The sequence below is a fragment of the Schistocerca americana genome, chromosome 4, assembly GCF_021461395.2.
Source record: "Schistocerca americana isolate TAMUIC-IGC-003095 chromosome 4, iqSchAmer2.1, whole genome shotgun sequence".
NCBI classification, from domain to species: domain Eukaryota; kingdom Metazoa; phylum Arthropoda; class Insecta; order Orthoptera; family Acrididae; genus Schistocerca; species Schistocerca americana.
In genome coordinates this window covers 496,462,451-496,485,092 of record NC_060122.1, presented here as the reverse complement: position 1 = coordinate 496,485,092, position 22,642 = coordinate 496,462,451, and the positions used below count along the sequence as shown (strand labels likewise).

Below are 22,642 nucleotides of genomic sequence, written 5' to 3'. Positions count from 1 at the left end.
GCTCTATAGAGTGTCGGTATATTGCTTTGACCTACTCGACCACTATATCTGTGTCCAATCGAGCACATGTTGGACAACCAGCATTAACCGTCCCCGTATTGACCGACCAAGTACTACAGGCATGGATCTTCATCACACAAACTGACACCCAGCACCTACACAGCACAATGAATGCATGTTTGCAAGCTTTCATTCAACAGTCTGGCGTTTACTCTGGTTAGTAATTTAGCAGCTTTTCACAGCAGCAGTGGCTTATCTGGCGCTTACAACAACCTGTGATCTTGAAATGTTAATCACTTAAATACGTTACCTAGACAAATGTATTGCCGTAATTTAATTTTTCCACATTAATTATTTTTTAGTGTTGCGATTTTTTCCCATCACCGTATTATTTAGCATTTTTTCTGTTTGAACGCTTCTTCATCTTATATTTTGCTTTTGTTGAAACAATTCAGTGAATCAGTATACTTTCTATAGGCTGTTATTTATTTGCACATTGGACCCAAACGGCCACGCTGTTGTCAACTTAACTTATACAACAGCAACAACTGTGACAGGAGATGAATACCAAAGGGGAAGGAATGAATGTCAGGAACGAGAAGTAAAAGGTACAAAAGGAGAGCACGCAGCATAATGACTGCAGATGGAAACATAAGATAAAAGAGAAGACAAATTAGAGTTTAGAGCCGAGGCCGACCACTTACCTTAATGGAGACGAGAGGCGACGGCTTGGTTGCGAAGAAGTCCTTGACGAGCTTCTTGCTTCCGATGAGCGGTATAGAGTCGGCGAAGTACTCGCCAAAGAAGTCGAGCAGCCTCTGGGGCGTGTCCAGCGCCTCGAACTGCTCGAAAGGCATGAAGAGCGTGACGGTCCACGAGCGGTCCTGGTTGGGCAGCGCGATCATCATGAAGGAGCCGCGCGGCCAGATGTGCAGGTACTGCTCCGCCATCGCGAACTGCGGACACGGCGGCCATTCTCAACTACATCCTCTCGCCAGATAGGCTGTTGCCACATTGTTTAAGACCCTCATTCGTTCCACATGTATCACAGGGAGGCTGTTGCCACACTGTTTAAGACCCTCATTCCTGCCATATGTATCATTTGGCTTCCATTCATTCGTACATGCAACGTTCCTAACAACACGTTGTGGAATATCCTAAAAGCTTCTTTAAAAATTTCGAGAATTGTCACCGGAGGATCGTGCACCACTCCACTCTATTTATCTATCTCTCTATCACATAGTTCATCGATTTATACAAAAAATGAATGAAGGAACAACTCTCATACACTATTCTATGTACCGACGCAGAATCACCTAAGAGCGAAACTTACACAGTTTAGTTGCTTTTACATCATATCAGTGAACCTGGCATTCCTTTGAAATTGCTAAATATTTACGCGATATATATATATATATATACTGATCTCCTCTCTCTGCTCATCACCTCCTCCCCCTCCTCTTCGTCCATCACGTCTGCACTTTCTCCAACTATCTCCTCCTCCTCCCCTCTCTCCCCGTCTCCTCCTTCCAATTATCTATGTCCATTCTCCCTCTCTCCGTCCATGTCTTCTTACGCCCCCCCCCCCCCCCCCCGCCCCCAACAGACAGGCAATGGGTGAGCTGGCCAAAATCTCTGACTCAGCATATGTCAGCAGCTTGGAGCAGTATCATATTACAGTATTACATGTCATACTGAACGCCATTCTGCGCACATGGCAGATAACCTAAGGGGGGGGGGGGGAGGGGAGGGCAGAGGTAGAAGAGAGGAGAGGAGGAAGTCATCCAGTGTGAATCTAACAATCTACCACACTCCATTTTGATCTCACTGAATAGGTGTTATTCGAGGACAATGATCTGCTGTGAGATACCTCATCGATTAATATATGTAAGAAATTACTATTTATAAACTATCTGGTCGATTGGAGGGAGCGTCGGCGCAGACATCGGCATCGCGCTTAGCTTATGCGCTGCTGGCGCTCGAGTTTGTGACGACGTCTATAGCCTTGCACATAAATTAAACTTGTAAACATTTTTAATTACGTTGCCAGGAGCCCACGAAGCATTATTCCTACGCACACATAAATATATGTAGTAGATCCTACCCCTGTTTCCTTATATCCAGACAGCCGAGACATGCTGTGGATGACAGCTCTGTCACGAGGCAGATACGATCACAGCGCCTGTGTGAGGAGGAATGAAATTATTTGTGTGATAACACAATAATTTCGTACTAAAATCATGTTACTAACGGATATCGAGAAATCACCTACCCAGCAGCTTGAGAACTTCCATGACATCGCAAATAATGTTGTTTACAAGAACACCAGTAAACATGCTGTGAGTTTCATCCAGTGGTTGTATTCGAAAATCCACGATCTAGTGACGGTGAAGTACTGTCATTAAATGAGTGGTATCGTCTATGTGCTACCTCAATGGAGACTGCTGCTTTATTCCACGGAAAAACCCCCTCTCTCTCGCACTCAGTGATAGAAAACCTTGTTCAGCTTGTAGAGACGCACGTTAACTGTGTGGATGTGTAAACAGTGTCAACGTCATTTATATGAAGTTTGCTGTTCATATGGTGAAATTGATTTCTGTCCACGCCAACTCAAGGCACGAAATTTTAATTGTAACTACCATGTACGACCATCATGACACACTGTCAGCAGAAGAACACTGAAATTAAGGGTTTATTTTATAGGACTACTCTGCGAATCCCTACTATCACGTGTTCCTCAGATCGAGGGTTCACTACACTGCCTGAAAACCGTCAAGATATACAGCTACTGGAATACCGAGGAGCTCTCTCACATCCATCAAACGAACGTAGTGTGTGTTCTGAGTGTATGCATGGTACATCATCACTGCGTCAGATAGGACACTGTGGAAATAAGTTAATTATACGCTCCCGGAAATTGAAATAAGAACACCGTGAATTCATTGTCCCAGGAAGGGGAAACTTTATTGACACATTCCTGGGGTCAGATACATCACATGATCACACTGACAGAACCACAGGCACATAGACACAGGCAACAGAGCATGCACAATGTCGGCACTAGTACAGTGTATATCCACCTTTCGCAGCAATGCAGGCTGCTATTCTCCCATGGAGACGATCGTAGAGATGCTGGATGTAGTCCTGTGGAACGGCTTGCCATGCCATTTCCACCTGGCGCCTCAGTTGGACCAGCGTTCGTGCTGGACGTGCAGACCGCGTGAGACGACGCTTCATCCAGTCCCAAACATGCTCAATGGGGGACAGTTCCGGAGATCTTGCTGGCCAGGGTAGTTGAGTTACACCTTCTATAGCACGTTGGGTGGCACGGGATACATGCGGACGTGCATTGTCCTGTTGGAACAGCAAGTTCCCTTGCTGGTCTAGGAATGGTAGAACGATGGGTTCGATGACGGTTTGGATGTACCGTGCACTATTCAGTGTCCCCTCGACGATCACCAGTGGTGTACGGCCAGTGTAGGAGATCGCTCCCCACACCATGATGCCGGGTGTTGGCCCTGTGTGCCTCGGTCGTATGCAGTCCTGATTGTGGCGCTCACCTGCACGGCGCCAAACACGCATACGACCATCATTGGCACCAAGGCAGAAGCGACTCTCATCGCTGAAGACGACACGTCTCCATTCGTCCCTCCATTCACGCCTGTCGCGACACCACTGGAGGCGGGCTGCACGATGTTGGGGCGTGAGCGGAAGACGGCCTAACGGTGTGCGGGACCGTAGCCCAGCTTCATGGATACGGTTGCGAATGGTCCTCGCCGATACCCCAGGAGCAACAGTGTCCCTAATTTGCTGGGAAGTGGCGGTGCGGTCCCCTACGGCACTGCGTAGGATCCTACGGTCTTGGCGTGCATCCGTGCGTCGCTGCGGTCCGGTCCCAGGTCGACGGGCACGTGCACCTTCCGCCGACCACTGGCGACAACATCGATGTACTGTGGAGACCTCACGCCCCACGTGTTGAGCAATTCGGCGGTACGTCCACCCGGCCTCCCGCATGCCCACTATACGCCCTCGCTCAAAGTCCGTCAACTGCACATACGGTTCACGTCCACGTTGTCGCGGCATGCTACCAGTGTTAAAGACTGCGATGGAGCTCCGTATGCCACGGCAAACTGGCTGACACTGACGGCGGCGGTGCACAAATGCTGCGCAGCTAGCGCCATTCGACGGCCAACACCGCGGTTCCTGGTGTGTCCGCTGTGCCGTGCGTGTGATCATTGCTTGTACAGCCCTCTCGCAGTGTCCGGAGCAAGTATGGTGGGTCTGACACACCGGTTCAATGTGTTCTCTTTTCCATTTCCAGGAGTGTATTTCCACAACAAAGCAGTTGTCAAGCCACAAGAAGCCATAATAATCATAAAGCAATATTTATTTTACAAATTTGTGATAAATGGAAGAATAAACCACCAAATTCGTTTGCAGGTAGAGTTCATTTCAATCGTCATTGTAAAAAAAAAAGGTTCAGGATGTTCTGTGCTATCACGATACGATACAAAGAAGTATTGTTGTATGGTACATGAAGCTTAAGCAGACCGGTAGTATGTTGAATCTTCCAAGAACGAACTGTCAGGCTTCCTTCCAAGTATATCCGACTTGCATCTCGCTAATTAGGGATTCATAGGAACAGGTATAGATGATGGAATATGTCGAGCAGATTATTATGAATACTGTTAATAATAATATTGTTATAAAAAAAGAACAAAAGTTGTGTCGAGCAATTTTTTTGTAACTGAGATATTGGCACCAACGGTGAGTATCCCTCACCGCAGTCGCGATGGCCTTGGTTAGGGCATACACGCGCGACCGACACCTAATCCACACAGTCAGCCACCTCATATAGTAGAATCAGGAGCCTCGCGACATAAAAAACGCTAGTAAACAACCACTTCAGCAAATGGCAATCGCAAGAAAATTTGATTGCTTAGAGTACTCTCTAGCGCTAGATTAATGTTAATTACCCTCCCTCGCTTCACAGCCACTGAAATAAAAAAATTATTATTAGTTAGCTATATATTGCTTTTTGCGTCAATAACCACATGGTGATTGTCTTACATCGGGGAATGTTGGGATCTCACGGCTACATTTTGGCACCACCTCTTTGGTGATTACCTGTTATTATATTATTTTATTCAGCCAATTAAGATGTTTTGGCTTGTATTTGCGGATTCTTTGTTGTTCTGAAAACATTATTATTGGTGAAATGTGGTGGTACATTTATAGTTTCTGGAGGCCGAATGTTGCAGTTTCGCATGGGTGAATACCTACCTGTTGTGATATTGCCTCACTAATTTGGCACCAAACTGATTAATTCTTCTTCGTGTGTGATATTTTTGTCTAAAAGAGAATTTAATAGCGACTACAGATAAGGGAACAAATATGGTGCATGAAAGGGACTGATCTGTGGTGCTCTCGTTAAAAGTGATTAAATAGTGACAGTTTTACTTTAGAATGAGATTTTCACTCTGCAGCGGAGTGTGCACTGATATGAAACTTCCTGGCAGATTAAAACTGTGCGCCCGACCGAGACTCGAACTCGGGACCTTTGCCTTTTGCGGGCAAGTGCTCTACCATCTGAGCTACCGAAGCACGACTCACGCCCGGTCTCACAGCTTTACTTCTGCCAGTATCTCGTCTCCTACCTTCCAAACTTTACAGAAGCTCTCCTGCGAACCTTGCAGAACTAGCACTCCTGAAAGAAAGGAAGCTGTGAGGAGCGGGCGTGAGTCGTGCTTCGGTAGCTCAGATGGTAGAGCACTTGCCCGCGAAAGGCAAAGGTCCCGAGTTCGAGTCTCGGTCGGGCACACAGTTTTAATCTGCCAGGAAGTTTCAGTTTTACTTTAGATTTGATCCTAGAACCATCACTGAAATATTAAAAGTACAGGGCGATTCGAAAAGAATGAACAGATTTCAGTTGTTTATTACAGACGAGCTATGAAGCACAGAAACATACTGCACATGTCACTGGATAAAGGAAGTTTTAAGGTTACATGTTCGCTCAGACATTACACCATACAGTCAACATGAGCACCATGCGTTGCTCGAGAAATATTGAAACGGTACTCCATTTCATTCCACACACGTATCAACAGGTCTCTGTTTATTAAACCGACAGCTTCAACAATTCGATTTCTTAGCTCGTCAAGAGTAGTTGCCACAGGTGGGACAAAGACAAAAGATGTATCCCCACAGAAAAAAATCGCAAAATGTGAGGACTGGTGATCTGTGAGCCCAAAAGCAATGAAACTTGTTTTCCTCCTCTTTCAGTCTAAAGTTACGAGGGGCGTTCAGAAAGTAAGCTCCGATCGGTCGCGAAATGGAAACGACTATGAAAATCCGATAAAGCTTTGCACAGATGTGTTGGGTAGTGTCTCTAGTATAACCCCAGTTAGCATCACGTCGCTCTTCTCATTTCTGAGCTCGCAGTGAGTGCGTAAAGATGTCTAGAAAATAGTGTCTGCCGCCAAGTACGAGGGCCTGGTGAGAAATTTCGCCTGAAGCTATGCAGCTAACATTACATAACTGTCGTGCTGTTTCTTCTTCAAGACAATTCTCAGCCGCATTCTGCAGGGGCAATGAAGATGCTCCTGCATCGTTTTCAAATGGAAATGTGAGATTACCCACAATACAGTCCGCAGTTGTCTCCCCCTGAGTTTCATCTCTGGTCACATGAACCGCTGTCTTTGAAGACAACATTTTGACACAGACAACGAGGTGTAGGCCAGCGTGGAGAATTGGCGGAAAAAGTTGGTACAACGCTATGACAAAAGTCTAAGTCAGAACGGCGACTACGTAGAGAAGTAGCTGAAAGGTGTAGCTAATTGTTACAAGTAAAACATTTCTGATGTTCACTGTGGTTTCAATTTGGCAATCAATCGGAGCTTACTTTCTGAACAGGCCTCGTATATGCGTTTCTATCATTTACAGTTTATCTGTAATAAACAACTGAAATCTGTTCTTTTCCTACACTTATCGTCCAAGAAGAATACGAAGATGGTTAATGTATAATATGTTGAAGTTTAATTCACTTCATGAATAACACGACAGTGTCCCTCGTACTGCTTGGTCAGCTCGTGCATGCTTCACTAAGCCGTGCGCGTTCTCACCTTTCCGTCGGCGGTGGGCGGTATGCAGAGCTCGAGGTAGCCGTGCTCTATGTAGCGCTGGCTGTACTGAAACAGCGGCGCCTTCATCATCTGGCGGCGCACCGCGGAGAAGGCGCCGTCCGCGCCCACCACCAGCGACGCGGACTTCTCCACGCGCAGCCCATTGTCCAGTCTGCAACACGAAAGCGCACGTACAACACGCTTCACAGGACCGGGATGGTTCCTCTGAAAGGGCACGGCCGATTTGCTTCCTCATCCTTCCCTAATCCGATGGGACAGATGACCTCGCTATTTCGTCCCCTCCCCCAAACCAGCCAACCAAATACGACGTGCTCCCACTATCAGTTACTGAACTTTTTAGAAGACGATGATTTTACATTTGGCGTTTCGTGGGGAGACAATATTTTCTTAATTTATGGCTAATTAGAGCTTGATGTTCTGCAACATATGCTAATAACATAAGCTCAGTCACTTGAAAATGGTATAAAGGGCCGAAAACTAGGTTGTAATTAAATAAACAATACAGTCAAATTCGGGTGTGTTCATTTAAAAATTATTGTATGAATGTTGTTCAGTAATATCAAAAACTGTTAACCAACCAACGCTTCCCAGGCTCCTCCCAAATTCAACCATACAAGCAGAAGCAAAAATACCCGGCAACTTCTTTCAGCTAGGGACCGTTTAGTCCCATAGCCCCCCTCAACCAATAAATCTATTAATCTCTCAGCCAGCCGGAAATTCGTGAGCGGACAATTCCTCGAAAGGATAGCGGACCGGTTTCTTAAGTCACTGTGTTGAATGCCTCGGGTTTTCAAGAGGGGAATTAGCGTACGGAGGACATTTACGTACATAAATTTTATAAGGTTCAAATGGTTCAAATGGCTCTGAGCACTATGAGACTTAAGTAATGAGGTCATCAGTCCCCTAGAACTTAGAACTACTTAAACCTAACTAACCTAAGTACATCACCCACATCCATGCCCGAGGCAGGATTCGAACCTGCGACCGTAGCGGTTTCGCGGTTCCAGACTGTAGCGCCTAGAACCGCACGGCCACTCCGGCCGGCAAAATTTTATAAGGAATTCATCCAAACGCACCACCTTTAAAAGAAAGAACTGATAACATTTTTCGTAGGTTAAAAGCCCTTACTAGGTTCTTATGCGCAGCATCTCGCTTCTCCCGAGCGACGTAACATAATCCGCCTGGTGTTGTGTTATTAACGCCCTACGTTATTTTTTTCCCGTCCGGCTTTTCTATTTGCTATCTATCAGCTGGCATGATTGTGTTCTTCTCAATGCCGGTGTCTTACTTCTTGAGTGCGAGGTCGGAAGTTCAATCTTTAATACGGCACATTTGAAAGTGTTGTCGTAACAATGCGATAGAAAAAATATTAGCTCCTGATGAATCACCATGTGCATTAGGAGGGGGACAGAAAAAGAGTGTCCTGGAGGTGCAGAGATCTACATCTACATCTACATGGATACTCTGCAACTTAGACTTAAGTGCCTAGTACACAATAATTCTATCTTATTCCAATCTGGAACAGCGCGCGGAACAAAGAACACCTATATGTTTCCGTAAGAGCTTTGATTTCCCTTATTTTAGTATGATGATCGTTTCTCCGTATGTAGGTCGGCGTGAACATAATATTTTCGCATTCGGAGGAGAAAGGTGAAGATTGAAATTTCGTGAGCAGATTCCGCAGCAACGAAAAACACCTTTGTTTTAATGATGTCCACCCCAAATCCTGTATCATGTCAGTGCTCTCTCTCATCTATTTCACGATAATATGAAATATACAGCTCTTCTTTGAACTTAGTTGATGTATTCCGTTAACCCTATCTGGTAAGGATCCCAGACCGAGCAGCAGTACTCCAAAAAACCATTGACTCACGTAATGTAGGCAGTCTCTTTAGCAGATCTGTTACTTTTTCTAAATGTTCTGCCAATAAAAACACAATCTTGGGTCTGCCTTTCCCACAACATTTTCTATTTGTTCTTTCCAATTTAAGTTGTTCGTAATTGAAATTCCTAGGTATTTTAGTTGAATTTACAGTCTTTAGATTTGACTGATTTACCGTGTAACCAAAGTTTAACGGATTCCTTTCAGCACTCATGTGGGTGACCTCACACTTTTCATTATTTAGGTTCCATTGCCAATTTTCGCACCATACAGATATCTTTTCTAAATCGTTTTACAATTTGTTTTGATCTTCTGATGTCTGTACTAGACGATAAACGACGGCATCAACTGCAAACAACTTAAGACGGATGCTCAGATTGTTTCATAAATCATTTATGTTACGGCTTGAGTCAAGTGCGGGCACGCCAGTCGGGAACGATAGAGCAGAGAGGGCTGTGAGAAGAAGTCAGCCAATCGCACGCTGACCGATCCCTCTCCAGGACGACAACGCGACAGCAGCGGCCCCTACGCGAAGAGGACATAAGCGCCACGCTTGAGTGGTCGCGGTCAGTTCCAGAGAAGCTTCAAGACTAGCGACATGAATAGAAGCGTCAAAGCTCGTTACTTGCTTGTACATTCCACGTAGCTCCATCTTGGAATTGTTACACTGAAGAACATTGTTTATTTCGGATGTCGCCCTTTGCTTGCGACACATCTATGTAATTATCAAAGTTACGTATTGTCATTTACTTTTTTGTAATAAACTCATTAACACAAAAAAATAGTTCAAATGGCTCTGAGCACTATGGGACTTAACATCTGAGGTCATCAGTAGCCTAGAACTTAGAAATACTTAAGCCTAACTAACCTAAGGACATCACACACATCCATGCCCGAGGCAGGATTCGAACCTGCGACCGTAGCAATCGCGTGGTTCCGGACTGAATTATTAATACAATTTGTATGAATGTTGTCTAGCGATCCGAGAAACCAGGTTTCCTAGGCGTCCCATATTCGACGACTGAGCAGGATTCAACAGTTTATATAGACAAGGAACAGCACAAGGCCTTCAATACTACCTCGAGAAACTCCAGAAATCACTTCTGTTTTACTCGATGACTTTCGTCAATAACTGCGAACTGTGAACTCACTGACAGAAAAACACGAATCCAGTCACATAACTGAGACGATATGCCATAAGCACGCCATTTCACTACAAGCCGCTTGTGTAGTACAGTGCCAAAAACTTTCTGAAAATCTAGAAATGGGGAATTCATTTGAAATCCCTTGCAATAGCACTTAAGACTTCGTGTATGTCTGACTAGAACGATGTTTTCAATATCCGTGTTGACTGTGTGTCAATAGACCGTTCTCTTCGAAGTAATTCATAATATTCGAACATAATATATGTTCCAAAATCCTGCTGCGTATCAACGTTAATGATATGGGCTTGTAATTTAGTGAATTACTCCTACTACCTTTCTTGATTATTGGTGTGACTTGTGCAACTTTCCACTCTCTGGGTACGGATCTTTCGTCGAGCGAACGGCGGTATATGATTGTTAAGTATGGAGCTGTTGCATCACCATGCCTTGAAAGAAACCTGATTGCTATACAGTCTGGACCGGAAGACTTGCTTTTATTAAGTGATTTTAAGTTGCGTCACTACTTCGAGGATATCTATTTCTAAGTTACTCATCTTGAGATCTATTCTTTATTCGAATTCTGGAATATTTACCTCGTCTTCCTTGTTGAAGGAATTTCGGAAGGCTATATTTAGTAACTCTGCTTTGGCAGCACAGTCGTCGATAGTATTTCCATTGCTATCGCGCAGAGAAATTATTGACTCTGTCTTACCGCTAGCTTACTTTACATGCGACCAGAATCTCTTTGGCCTTTCTGTCAGGTTTCGAGACAAGATTTCGTCGTGGAAATTACTATAAGGATTATTTATAAGCAACTCGCATTTAAGTCAGCGCTACATTTCGAGCTTCTGTAAAAGATCGCCAATCTTGCAGATTTTTCATTCGTTCAAATCAATTTTTTTTAAATAAATGTATTACACTTCACAAAATGAACATCGTCGACATTCCAGAAATGTTCGAATCAAACCATTAACTCGCACCATGAACACGGAATGAAAAATGACGCGCCACAATGATGACAGAGGTTCGCTCCATCAAGTTCGAAGGCGAACTCCCTGCAACTTACAAACCGTGCACGACATTTAGATAGGTATCTACTCTTGAAGAATGGATATAGAATCATATTGGTGTAACCGTGTGATGAGAACTGATGGAATGTAATGTAATGGGATGCAACCGAATGTGAGACGGTCAACGCGGAGCTTATCGTTAAGCTGGCTGTCTTTTAAGGCGTAGGTACAGATAGTGCGGTAACATGTTTTATAGACACGGAAAAAAACATCCATAGGCTAAATTTGTCCAGCGGTTCCAAGTTGTATAAACTACAATGTCACACACTTTTCAGGAGGGATAGTTTGCTTTAGTTGTTCTCTTGCGTCCATTTCCCACTGTTGCTTGCTGTTACGTAAATATTCTCTACTGCCCTTGTGCCACCACGCTCACGAGAAAGAGTCGTACGGGGCAGAGCACCTCCAACTTCCCGCAGGAGAATAAATAACTTTCCAGCCAATTTACCATCTAGATTAACAGTCGGGATAATTTTAGCCGAATGCGTTAAGACATGATGTTACTTGATGATCCCACGACTCTCTCGGTACCTGTAATTTCCAGGGTTCCTTTCATATGCTTTTTCTCTTCAAATCTCGATTGGTCGGAGTTGAAAACAAACTCCTTACTGAGCGTTGGGATAAGTTTGTTTATCTGATCTACAAATTTTCGGGCCGATTCCGCAGTTTGCTGTGCATCGTCATGTTGACGCTTCGTTTGAAATTTCGTTATCTTACGTCTTCTAAATCTGCAGCACTGTTTGAAGTCAAGCAACCATCCATTGCTTCCTTTCAAATCGTTGTAATCTATGTCGTGCGCAATCTGATGTGCATAAAGTAGTAGGTCACTATCATGCACGCCCTTAAAATTGTATCAAGCCTCTTTGCAACGCGCGAACACCAGTTTCTGTAAGAAGTGCGCCTTGTCCTCCCTTGAATTTTCGTAGCTTTTCTTATGCACTACACGGTCATATTGGTGCGGACTTATTCTAAATGTGTCCATAAGTGGTTCTGCTCTTTTTTTACTATGCTGCGGATGATCTTCTTTGTACGTAATTATGTTTTGTATCCGCTCCTTGAAAAACACTTGTCCTTCACTATGTTTCACTGGACCCAGGATTCGTGGCTTCCTGTCGGACAAGGATGATGAAACTACGTGTTTTGATACCTGTTTCAATATCATTTTCCCTTGGTAAGCACGTATCGTCGTCATTGTGCTCCTCACGAACATTATCCGTACTGTCGAACTTACACGACACCACTAATTCGAGCGGTTCTAGGCGCTACCGTCTGGAACCGCGCGACCGCTACGGTCGCAGGTTCGAATCCTGCCTCGGGCATGGATGTGTGTGATGTCCTTAGGTTAGTTAGGTTTAAGTAGTTCTAAGTTCTAGGGGACTGATGACCTTAGAAGTTAAGTCCCATAGTGCACAGAGCCGTTTGAACCATTTTTGAACCACAAATTCCACTGACTCGTCTTGCAGAAACGCTTATATTGCATCAGCCACTTCTTTCTCACTTGCGAAATTCCTTGGGTTCCTTTCGACGAAATGTTATCTTCGGCTACTTTGTTGTAGATATAACGCAATGTTTTCTTTGTTTATTGCTGCCGTTGCTCGCCTTTTTATCAAAACCATTAGTACTGTAGCACTGTTGTGATTTACTCGTCGATGAAGCAGTTCAACCACGCTCTATTGCCTCATGCTGTACTCACCATTGGATACCTCCAGTACCGCCCCCTGTTGCTATTACCAGCCAATATTGTGATTGAATGGTATACAGTATGTGGGGCGTCAAATGCCATGAACATCATTGGCCTTTTGCGACCTATCACTCAAGTAGGTCCCCCTAGACAATAATTTCGCACGATACAAAAAACATTCAATACAAGCGATAACTTCCGCTCTGGCTGTGAAAGAAAGCTGACCTATTTTGGTCCGATCGCTTCTTCTTGATGTTGGAGCATCATCTTGAGATGCCGGAATTACACCTTGAAAACTGGTTTCACTGAATGTGTGAGTCTTATTTCTGTGTGTCGGCTTTTTCTTTAGCTTCTTTAAACCGGGAAAATTCATTATTCATTGGCGACGGACGTGAAACATCGCCAAGAGCAAAGGAAAATTCATGCCCCCATCAGTCATCCCAACTCTAACTGCACAGCTTGACGACAAATGGAAGAACAGATCATCGTATCTCAAATTTCAGATTAGTGCATACTTTTTGAAGCATGTTTACACGGCGTTTGAAAAACAATATACGTCTTTGGAACGCCTATATTTATTAAACTGTACGACATACAGCTATGAAACTTGGGATGCATATTTACGAATATCTCAAGTTTAGATTGCTAAAGTTCAGTATGTACTCCACCACCGACACGAACAGGATCACATCGATACTCGAATTCCTCCCGCACTCGGGTAACCATAGTCACCGTCACTTACGTTATGGCAGGACGGATCCGGCTTTTTAACCCCTCTTGGTTCTGTGGTAGTGCTGGCGCGTAAACGTTGTCCGTAATGAAACCCCACGAGGCGAAGTCACAGGGCGTCAAATCTGGTTATCGTTGAGGCCACCTGGGGAAGTGGTAAGTCGCCGGCTGTTTGACAACCAATCCAAAGCCTCGGTAGGGATTCAATCAGACATCCACTCACTTGGCGACGCCAGTGAGAGGTGCTCCGGCTTGAAAAATGAAGCTGGCTCGTTCAGCCTCGGAAACAATCAGTTTTGTAACATAGCAATACACTGCTGACCGTCAACAGTGTTTCCATCAAAGAAGAATGGACCGTTAACAGATGAGTGGTATAATGCACAGAACACTTTTCGATAAATCTTCTACATGTTCAGCGCCTGCATTTTTATGTAGGCCGCAAATTGGCACACTTTGTTTATTTTCCAATTAAGATGGAACGTGGCTTCATCACTGAACACGATGCGTTGTGCGGAAGTTTTATCATAGTCAATGGCACTCTGAAGCTCTTCTGAAAATGCCACACTTTTGCGTTTGTCGCCGTGACGTAGAGCCTGCAACAGATGTAACTTGTACGGTGTCATAACCAACCGACGATTCAAAACAAGCCAAACTGTTGTTGTACCCAGTTGTAACTCCCGACTGGCACGACGAGTTGACTTTGTAGGATCTGGAAACCAGTTTGAATTCTTACGACATTTCCGTTGGAAACACGAGGGCAGACAGGACACTTCCCTTCCCATACAACTTCTGTGTCTACAAACCGCCGATACCATTTATGGATGTTCCATCCATTCTGAACATCAGTTTGGTACCTCAACCTGAAACATCTTTGCACCGTAAACACGGAAATACATTTCGCAAATCGAGAACACAAAATGATTTCTACTGCGGAGTAGCCATTTTACAGCGTGTGACGGAAACCAAGCAAACAGGAGACAACCGGAACCTAGTGGCAACAAATATAAACTAGACAATGCATTCGTTCCTCCAATAACCGAGCAGTTGCGCAGTGAATTTTGACAACAGTATACTTTGTAATACGTATATTATTTTTGAAACACCCCGTAAAACGAAAAAACGGATCACCCTGTTGGTACGACACACAGAACTACTGACATCATTCCACAACGGTCAAACGGAGGTCTGTCTCGGGCGGATAAAGGTACGTTGCAGCATTTCGCGAAAGCGAAACAAAATTGTATGTAAGGGGCCGGCGGACACAATATGGACAATTAGTCGTTGTGGAATCTTAACTACTGATTCCACATGGAGGGGCGAGGTCCAGCAGGCAAATTACGATACGAGACCTCCTAAGTCAGCGGGAGGTCTTGTCTGCTTCTATACTCTTCGCCGCGAGTGTTGTGCAGGTTTCGCAAATGCAGACGTTCAAGGAGCTCCGGAATCACTGCCTGAGTCTATTCCCGCCGTACGCATGTGCTGAAGAGAAGCGTGCCAATCATCACTTCTCAGTTTGCATAAATCGACATGATTCCGCCAAACGCTCTGTTTTGAAATCTGCTAAAACTAGCGACCTCAGTAACGTCGTTATTACGGTAGATGAGCGAAAATTTATACCTGCTTTTAGTCAGCTTCAGTTTTTTATTATTTTGGCAATTTTCATTTCCTCCTCTTAGTTAGGAGGGCACAAAAAAATAACACTGGTGGTTATGCAGCATTAGAAATGGTCCCTAGTTGTCGGAACAATGTATTACGAGATACATCAAAATTTACTGCTTTCTCTTTTAGATCATTCTATTGGTAGTTAAAATATATTGAACGACCTCTTGAAATATAAAGAAGTCTTACTAAAGCTTTCTCATTAATAGTGAAGGTAAATCACGCGATACAATGGATATGTATAAAGTTGGGTCTAACTTCAAAATAAACCTTCTCAGCGCAATCGAATATACGAATGTCAAATATAAAATAGGACAATTTCATCAGTACTAAATCTTCAAATATTGGTGTGTATGCGTGTGTTCATTGGAGTCATAGATTCGTTGTATTAATCTATTTATTGCAGTTTTTACTATTTTAAAACTGATTGTCCACATCACAATTGTTTGTATATCAAATTTTACATATGTATTTGCTAACTACGAATGGCTGCCAGTTATCTCCATTAGGACATTAGAACATACAAAATTTCACCACTCCATCATTCAGTAAACACTCGACATTTGATCTGTGTTCATATTAATGACTGGTCAACGGAAGTACCGTGATTTAGGACAACTGCGAGTAATCTGACTAAGGAGGTGTTCATATGGAAAATTATGTTGTTTCTCTAACTTTATGTGTTAGTTGCAAACAAAGTACTGAAAAGAATTACTTACATTTGGAAGACCATGTTGCCTTTGTGCAAATCAGCAGCCACCAGCTTGTGGTTGAAATGTAGGCGGACGTTGGGAAACTTCTCTGCCGCTGTGAAATTAGAGCGCTACAACGTTAGAAAAGATAATAAAATCATTAAAACTGAAAGAATATTTTACAAAAAGCTAGTAGCACTAGATCAGATGCAATATGCATGAAGATTAAGCATGGGCCGATTTCTTTATTGCTTGTCAACACGAATCCCAACATTTTAAAGAAATAAGTTCGAAATTACGCACTGGGATTTTGGTTGCGTGTCTCAAACAGAAAGAAATGTGTCCACTGAAGTGGTATTAGTAGTACCCGTAATAGTTGTTATTGTTGCTGCTGTTGTGTTGTTGTTGCTGGAGAACATAGCGATGTTACCGACCGACTATAGGAGGTGTTTGCTTGAATACAAACTGTGGCGCTATGGGTATTTATACGGCAATGTGGATCTGCAATCATATCTTTTAATGTCGTAAGGGGAAAAAGGCAGCACTTGGAAGCCAAGAGTGAAGAATACAGTCTATAAAATTCATGACGGTTTGCTACGAAACTGACAGAGACACCGTGCCAACACTTGCTGTTACCAACAACGAAGAAGAGTCTACAGGTATGATTTCAATGGACTCATTCAGATTGAAATCCGCGTCCGTAGATCAGTTGTCAGCGGGTGTGACTACTATGCCGAGGGCCTTGGTTCGATTCCCAGTACTGCCAGCAATTTTCTTTTTTCCGTGGTGATAGGACTGGAATGTGGTGCATTCAGCCCTCTGATGCCACCTGAGGAGCTACCTGATTGAGACGTGACGTCTCTGAGGTCAAAAAACGCCGACAGTGCCCGGGGGAGCGGCGTGCTGACACGAGGCTCCTGCTTACCGCGTCCAATGCCAGAGGGTGAGACGGCGACGATCGGTCGGTCGGTCGGTCGGTCCCGACTGACCCATCAGTACCACAACGTCGAGCTTTGATTGCTTTGCATACTAACTGGAAGCTGTGTTCTCATAATGACTCTGGTGTCTCCCTTTGTTAAAAATGGGGTTTCAATTTAATGAGTTGTTATTCAATCCAGAGTTCTAAGTTTAGTAAGAATTTAGTTCTTTCAGTCTGTCTCGAGCGGACCACTGCAATTAGGCGCCTAAAATAAAAACACCCTCGGAAAGTGAAGTATAAAATAATAACTGGGCCCCTAGATCTTAGCATCTGGCTGCAGTAAAAAAATATTCTGCCGCTACGAGCGCCTCTTATAAACACAACTCAATTCAGAATGAGAAATCAAAGAATAAAAGTGGGTCTCAGCATCGCGCAGCATTTAAAAAAAGCTGAACAGTGCGAGAATAAAATGAGAATATTTTCATATTGCTTCGCTGTGTAAAATTAGGCTTCAAACAATATCACGAACTCGAAAGAGCACACACGATTTTCATCCAGCAGCCACTATCAATTACGGCACAAAGGAATTGCAGACATTGCCTGCAAGCAGGCACTGATTTAAAATCAGTGGGGAAGGCTGAAAATTTGTTGCGGACCAAGATACGGAAACGGGTCTCCTGCTTACTAGGAAGGTACGCTCACCATCATGTGTGTGTGTGTGTGTGTGTGTGTGTGTGTGTGTGTGTGTGTGTCAGAGAGAGAGAGAGAGAGAGAGAGAGAGATGGCTCTGAGCACTATGGGACTTAACTTCTGAAGTCATCAGTCCCCTAGAACTTAGGACCACTTAAACCTAACTAACCTAAGAGCTGCCACACACATCCATGCCCGAGGCTGGATTCGAACCTGCGACCGTAGCGGTCGCGCGGTTCCTGACTGAAGCACCTAGAACCGCTCGGCCACCACGGCTTATCTCCTTTTCTAAGTTACCCCTACTTGCCACCGCCACTCTTACCCTACCACAAAAAAATGAACTACCCTCTTCAGGCTTTGCCCGTAACTATTCCCAAAACCAAAAACCCTCCCATAACGATAGGCTCCATGGCTATATAGTTATTTTTATTATTTATTTATTGATTCATTTTTTATTTCATGATTATAACTATTAAATGTGTAAGAAAGTTATATTCTGAGGTTGCAAATGTAAATCATTTGCGTAACAAGACCGTGTGGCACAAATACAAACAACAACATTCATACTTCACTGGAAATATCACTAAATCGCGTAAGGGGAAACACGATATCTTTTCAGAGAGTTAGAATTTAATAACAAATTCAGGAGTTTTAATTTCGAGAGTTTTCGATCCTGCAAAAGAATAGGAAGTACCATGCAGCAATGGATGTGTCGATATTAATAAGAAGAAGCATACTTTGCAGGAGCATTGCACATACCACTATACGTGAGCAACTTCTATTGTATCAGGGTATTTTATGTACTAGTGCAGGAATGAACAAGTACCTATCTGTTTCAAGCCAACAAAAGGTGTAACGGGAAGGACACAAGCAATGACAGCTACTTTAAACAAGTATTCCCGATTGCAATGAAGAGGCCTTTTAAGCCGCGGATATTTCGCCTGCTATAATAAAACATAACGGAGAACTAAGAGCAATATGAAATGATTTTATCATCGTGCAATAAGCAGAGTATCAGTTTGCCCAGTACATGAATGGTTATGAAGGAAGAGGAAGTGTAGTATTAACGTCCGAACGACGCTCAGGCAAAATAGCGTACACTGTAGAAGACATCAGTGTAACAGTACCTTTCATTCATTCACTCACTCACACTGCGTGTTTCATAGATCCCAGTATCAAGGAGAGCCCTCAGACACGTGGAATGAATCAATTTACACACAGAGAGCATCAGTTACAGCTGCCTACTTCTCTAAAGTAAACTGACAGCCAATTACAAGTAGTGCTAATGTACTCACATTCTTAACTGAGGGGATTACTTATAGACTACTGTACTTGTACACATCTTAGCAGAAAAATCAGCCACTTAAAAGAAAGCCACTACTCTTCCTCTTATAATAATCAGTATAGCTGTTTTTCTACTATTTCTACGCACAAAAACACTGGCGGAAAAAGTAGCAACACCAAAAAATAATAAGAGTAACGAAATTTAGGAAATACATTTGTTTAGCTAACATGTTTAAGTGATTAACATTGCAAGATCACACGCTGATGCGAGCGTGAGATAAACCATTGAAAGTGTGAAATCCTGGTACACTAATAACTGGTGTAACCGCCAGAATCTTGAATGTAAGCATGTAAACGTTCATGCACTGTGTTGCAAAGGTGTCGGATGTCAGTTTGTGGGATGAAGTTTCATGCCTGTTCCACTTAGTTGATCAATACAGGCACAGTTAGTGCTGGTTGTGGATGATACTGGAGTTATCGTCTGATGATGTTCCATATATGCTCAACTGGAGACAGATCTGGTGATCGAGCAGTCCAAGACAACACGTCGACACTCCGTAAAACACGTTGGTTTCTAACAACAGTATTTGGACGAGCGTTATCCTGTTGGAATACACCATCGGAATGCTGTTCATAAGTGGTAGTACAACAGGTCGAATCACCTGATTGACGTACAAATTTGCAGTCAGGGTGCGTGGCACAACCACGAGTGTGCTACTGCTGCCATACGAAATCGCTCTCCAGGCCACAACTGCAGGGTAGGGCCAGTGTGTCTAGCATGCAGACAGGTTGGTTCCAGACCCTCAACTGGCCTCCTTCTAACCAACACACGGCCATCACTGGCACTAAAGCAGAACCAGTTTTCACCAGGAAACAACAGACCTCCAATCGGCCCTCCATTGAGATCTCACTTGACACCGCTGAAGTCGAAAATACGGTCATTTGAGGTCGTTGTAATACACGCTACATTCCTTGCCTCTTTGTAGTTACGGAGATGAGAGGTACTTTTTCTAGCGATTAGAGACCGTTCTTGTTTTTCTTTCCTCAAGCTCCTCTACTGCTACAGTTTTTGCGTTGTTATTCAGATATCTGCTATCTGTCGTCAATTAAAAAAGTTACTCAATTGACTGACACATTTGCGTTCCTAATTACGCACGAGCTGTCTAAAGTAGAACACGCTGTGGTATGTTTCGGAGAGGTAACAACTAGAAGCTCCGATATTGGTGACCCCGACATCATTTAGCCTGCACTACGACGAAGTAGTAATTCAATTTACGAGTGAATCAAGATTTATGAACTATGACAGGTATCCCGGACACGACAGTACCTTCTGCGTCCAATGCCAGACCGGTACATAGTGCCTTTGTCACGCAACTATAATCACGCTGTATTTGGAGCAACCTTGTTCAATGAGCTTGGTTGTGCTAAGGCGTTAACACAAATTCCAGTGGTAGAGGAAGATATTCCGAAGACAGCCATCACATTCCATTTGGATTGATTGAGAGCCTCTTTATGACATTTGGCCAACGGAACGCTGCGCAGTCATGGCACAGATTTGTGGATTCCGTATTGCAAGGTCGTCTCTACCGATTTTCCAATCTCGACAAAAATTTCTTTTTCGCCTATCACTGAGCAATAAAACAGCATTTAATTGAAGTCTTTAAACGGGTAAACAGTACGACACGTTTCCCACCACTGCTAAGTGCGTGTTTGGTCAGTCATATCTCAACAACTTTCGAGGACACCCTATTTCATCTGCCAGCTCGCTACCATTACCGGAAAAAGTCAGAGCCATTCTACATATTGCTCGACCAAACACTGCTAAAGAATTACGTCGATTTCTGAATATGCTAAACTTCTATTGTTGACGTCTGCTATACTCAACTCAGCTACAACAGCAACTGACCACAGCACTCACTGGTTCGAAAATCAGGGGCAGATTACCGATTCAGTGGATGGGCGCCACGACCTCTGCCTTCGAAGTAGCAAGACAGACTGTAGCAGATACAGAACTCCTCTGACACCCTGGCCTGTATGCATCCCACACACTAGTAGTAGATGCGAGTCAAACAACTACAGATGCACCGTCACAACAGTTTCACAATGGCGCATGACGACCACTAGTTTTTTCTCTCGTCAGCTGCCTCCATCACAGCAAAATTGGAGCGCATTTGACAGGAAACTACTCGCGATTTACGAGGCCATCAAGTACTTTCCCCCACAACTATAAGCCAGAGGCACTTACGCATTCCGGCAAAACAACAACAGTTGCTCGCATCGGCAACACAATAAACTTATTTAAGGCCGAGTTGAGCACGGACATCAGCCACGTCTTTGGAATGGACAGTGTAATAGCAGATTGTCTTTTATGTGTCAGCAGCATTTCAAGTACTATCTATTTCGCACCACACGCCAAGGTCAAAGAGGACGACCAGGGACTCCAGAATCTCCTCAAGGATACATCATCGCCTTCGACTTGCAACTTGTTGACATTCCTGGAGCATATGTCAAATTATATTGTGACTTATCTACGGAAAAACCTCCACCATTCTTGCCAGCAACATTCCGCAGATGCACCTTTAACAGTATACAAACCTGTCTCATCGTGGCGTCAATTAACACTGCGTCTAGTCTCACAACGATTTGTTTGGCCTGGCGTTCAAAACGACTGTCTAGAGCGGACTGGTACTCGCATCAAGCGCCAGTACAGTGAAGTTCCACGCTACGTGCACGCACTTCTTGGGAATTCCCAGACTCAATTACACGATTGGCTCATGTACATATTGACGTTGTAGGCCTGTTGCCTCTCTCTATTGGCCAACGTTACATTTTGATCATGGTCGATTTACTCGCTGGCCAGAAGTAGTGCAAATAGGCAATACCTCCACAGAAACCTTAGTTTCTACATCTGTCTCAAGCTAATTTTTCCGATTTGGTTGCCCGATACACGCCACAAAGGAACGCGGCCGGCAGTTTGACCCTGACATGTTTGCTCACCTGAACAAATTCTGTGGCTCACCACAAAACAACAAGTTACCACCCGGTCAGCAACGGTATTATATAACGCTGGCACCGTTCACTAAAGGCAGCACTCACGTGTCGTGATACCAATTGGACTACAGCTCTACCAATAGTCTTACATGGTCTAAGAAGTACCTATACTATCTGATCAAAAGTATCCGGACATCCCCAAAAACATACGTTTTTGATACTAGGTGCATTGTGCTGCCACCCACTGCCAGGTACTCCATATCAGCGACCTCAGTAGTCATTAGACATCGTGAGAGAGCAGAATGGGGCGCTCCGCGGAACTCACGGACTTCGAACGTGGTCAGGTAATTGGGTGTCACTTGTGTCATACGTCCGTTTGCGGGATTTCCAAACTCATAAACATCCCTAGGTTCACTGTTTCCGACGTGAAGGGACACGTACAGCAAAAACGCGTGACAGAGACCGCAGTTGAAGAGGGTCGTAACGTGTAGTAGGCAGACGTCTACCCAGACCATCACACAGGAATTCCAAACTGCATCAAGATCCACTGCAAGTACTATGACAATTAGGCGGGAGGTGAGGAAACTTGGATTTCACGGTATGCGGCTGCTCATAAGTCACACATCAGGCCGATAAATGCCAAACGACGCCTCGCTTGGTGTAAGCAGCGTAAACATTGGACGATTGAACAGAGGAAAAACATTATGTGGCATGACGAATCACGGTTCACAATGTAGCGATCAGATGGCAGGGTGTGGGTA

The 22,642-nt window shown here is 44.0% G+C and overlaps 1 protein-coding gene across 1 annotated transcript in view; it reads right to left on the bottom strand.

Annotated features, from left to right (window-relative positions):
• Positions 1–22,642, bottom strand: part of LOC124612764 (kynurenine 3-monooxygenase-like) — a 171,728-nt gene that overhangs the window by 65,206 nt on the left and 83,880 nt on the right. Inside the window, exons 5-7 of the mRNA XM_047141158.1 lie at positions 16,025–16,112; positions 7,122–7,293; positions 705–956 (exon numbers count right to left, since the gene is read on the bottom strand). Of these exons, the coding sequence (XP_046997114.1) occupies positions 705–956; positions 7,122–7,293; positions 16,025–16,112 (512 nt within the window). The remainder of the gene's footprint in view (positions 1–704; positions 957–7,121; positions 7,294–16,024; positions 16,113–22,642) is intronic.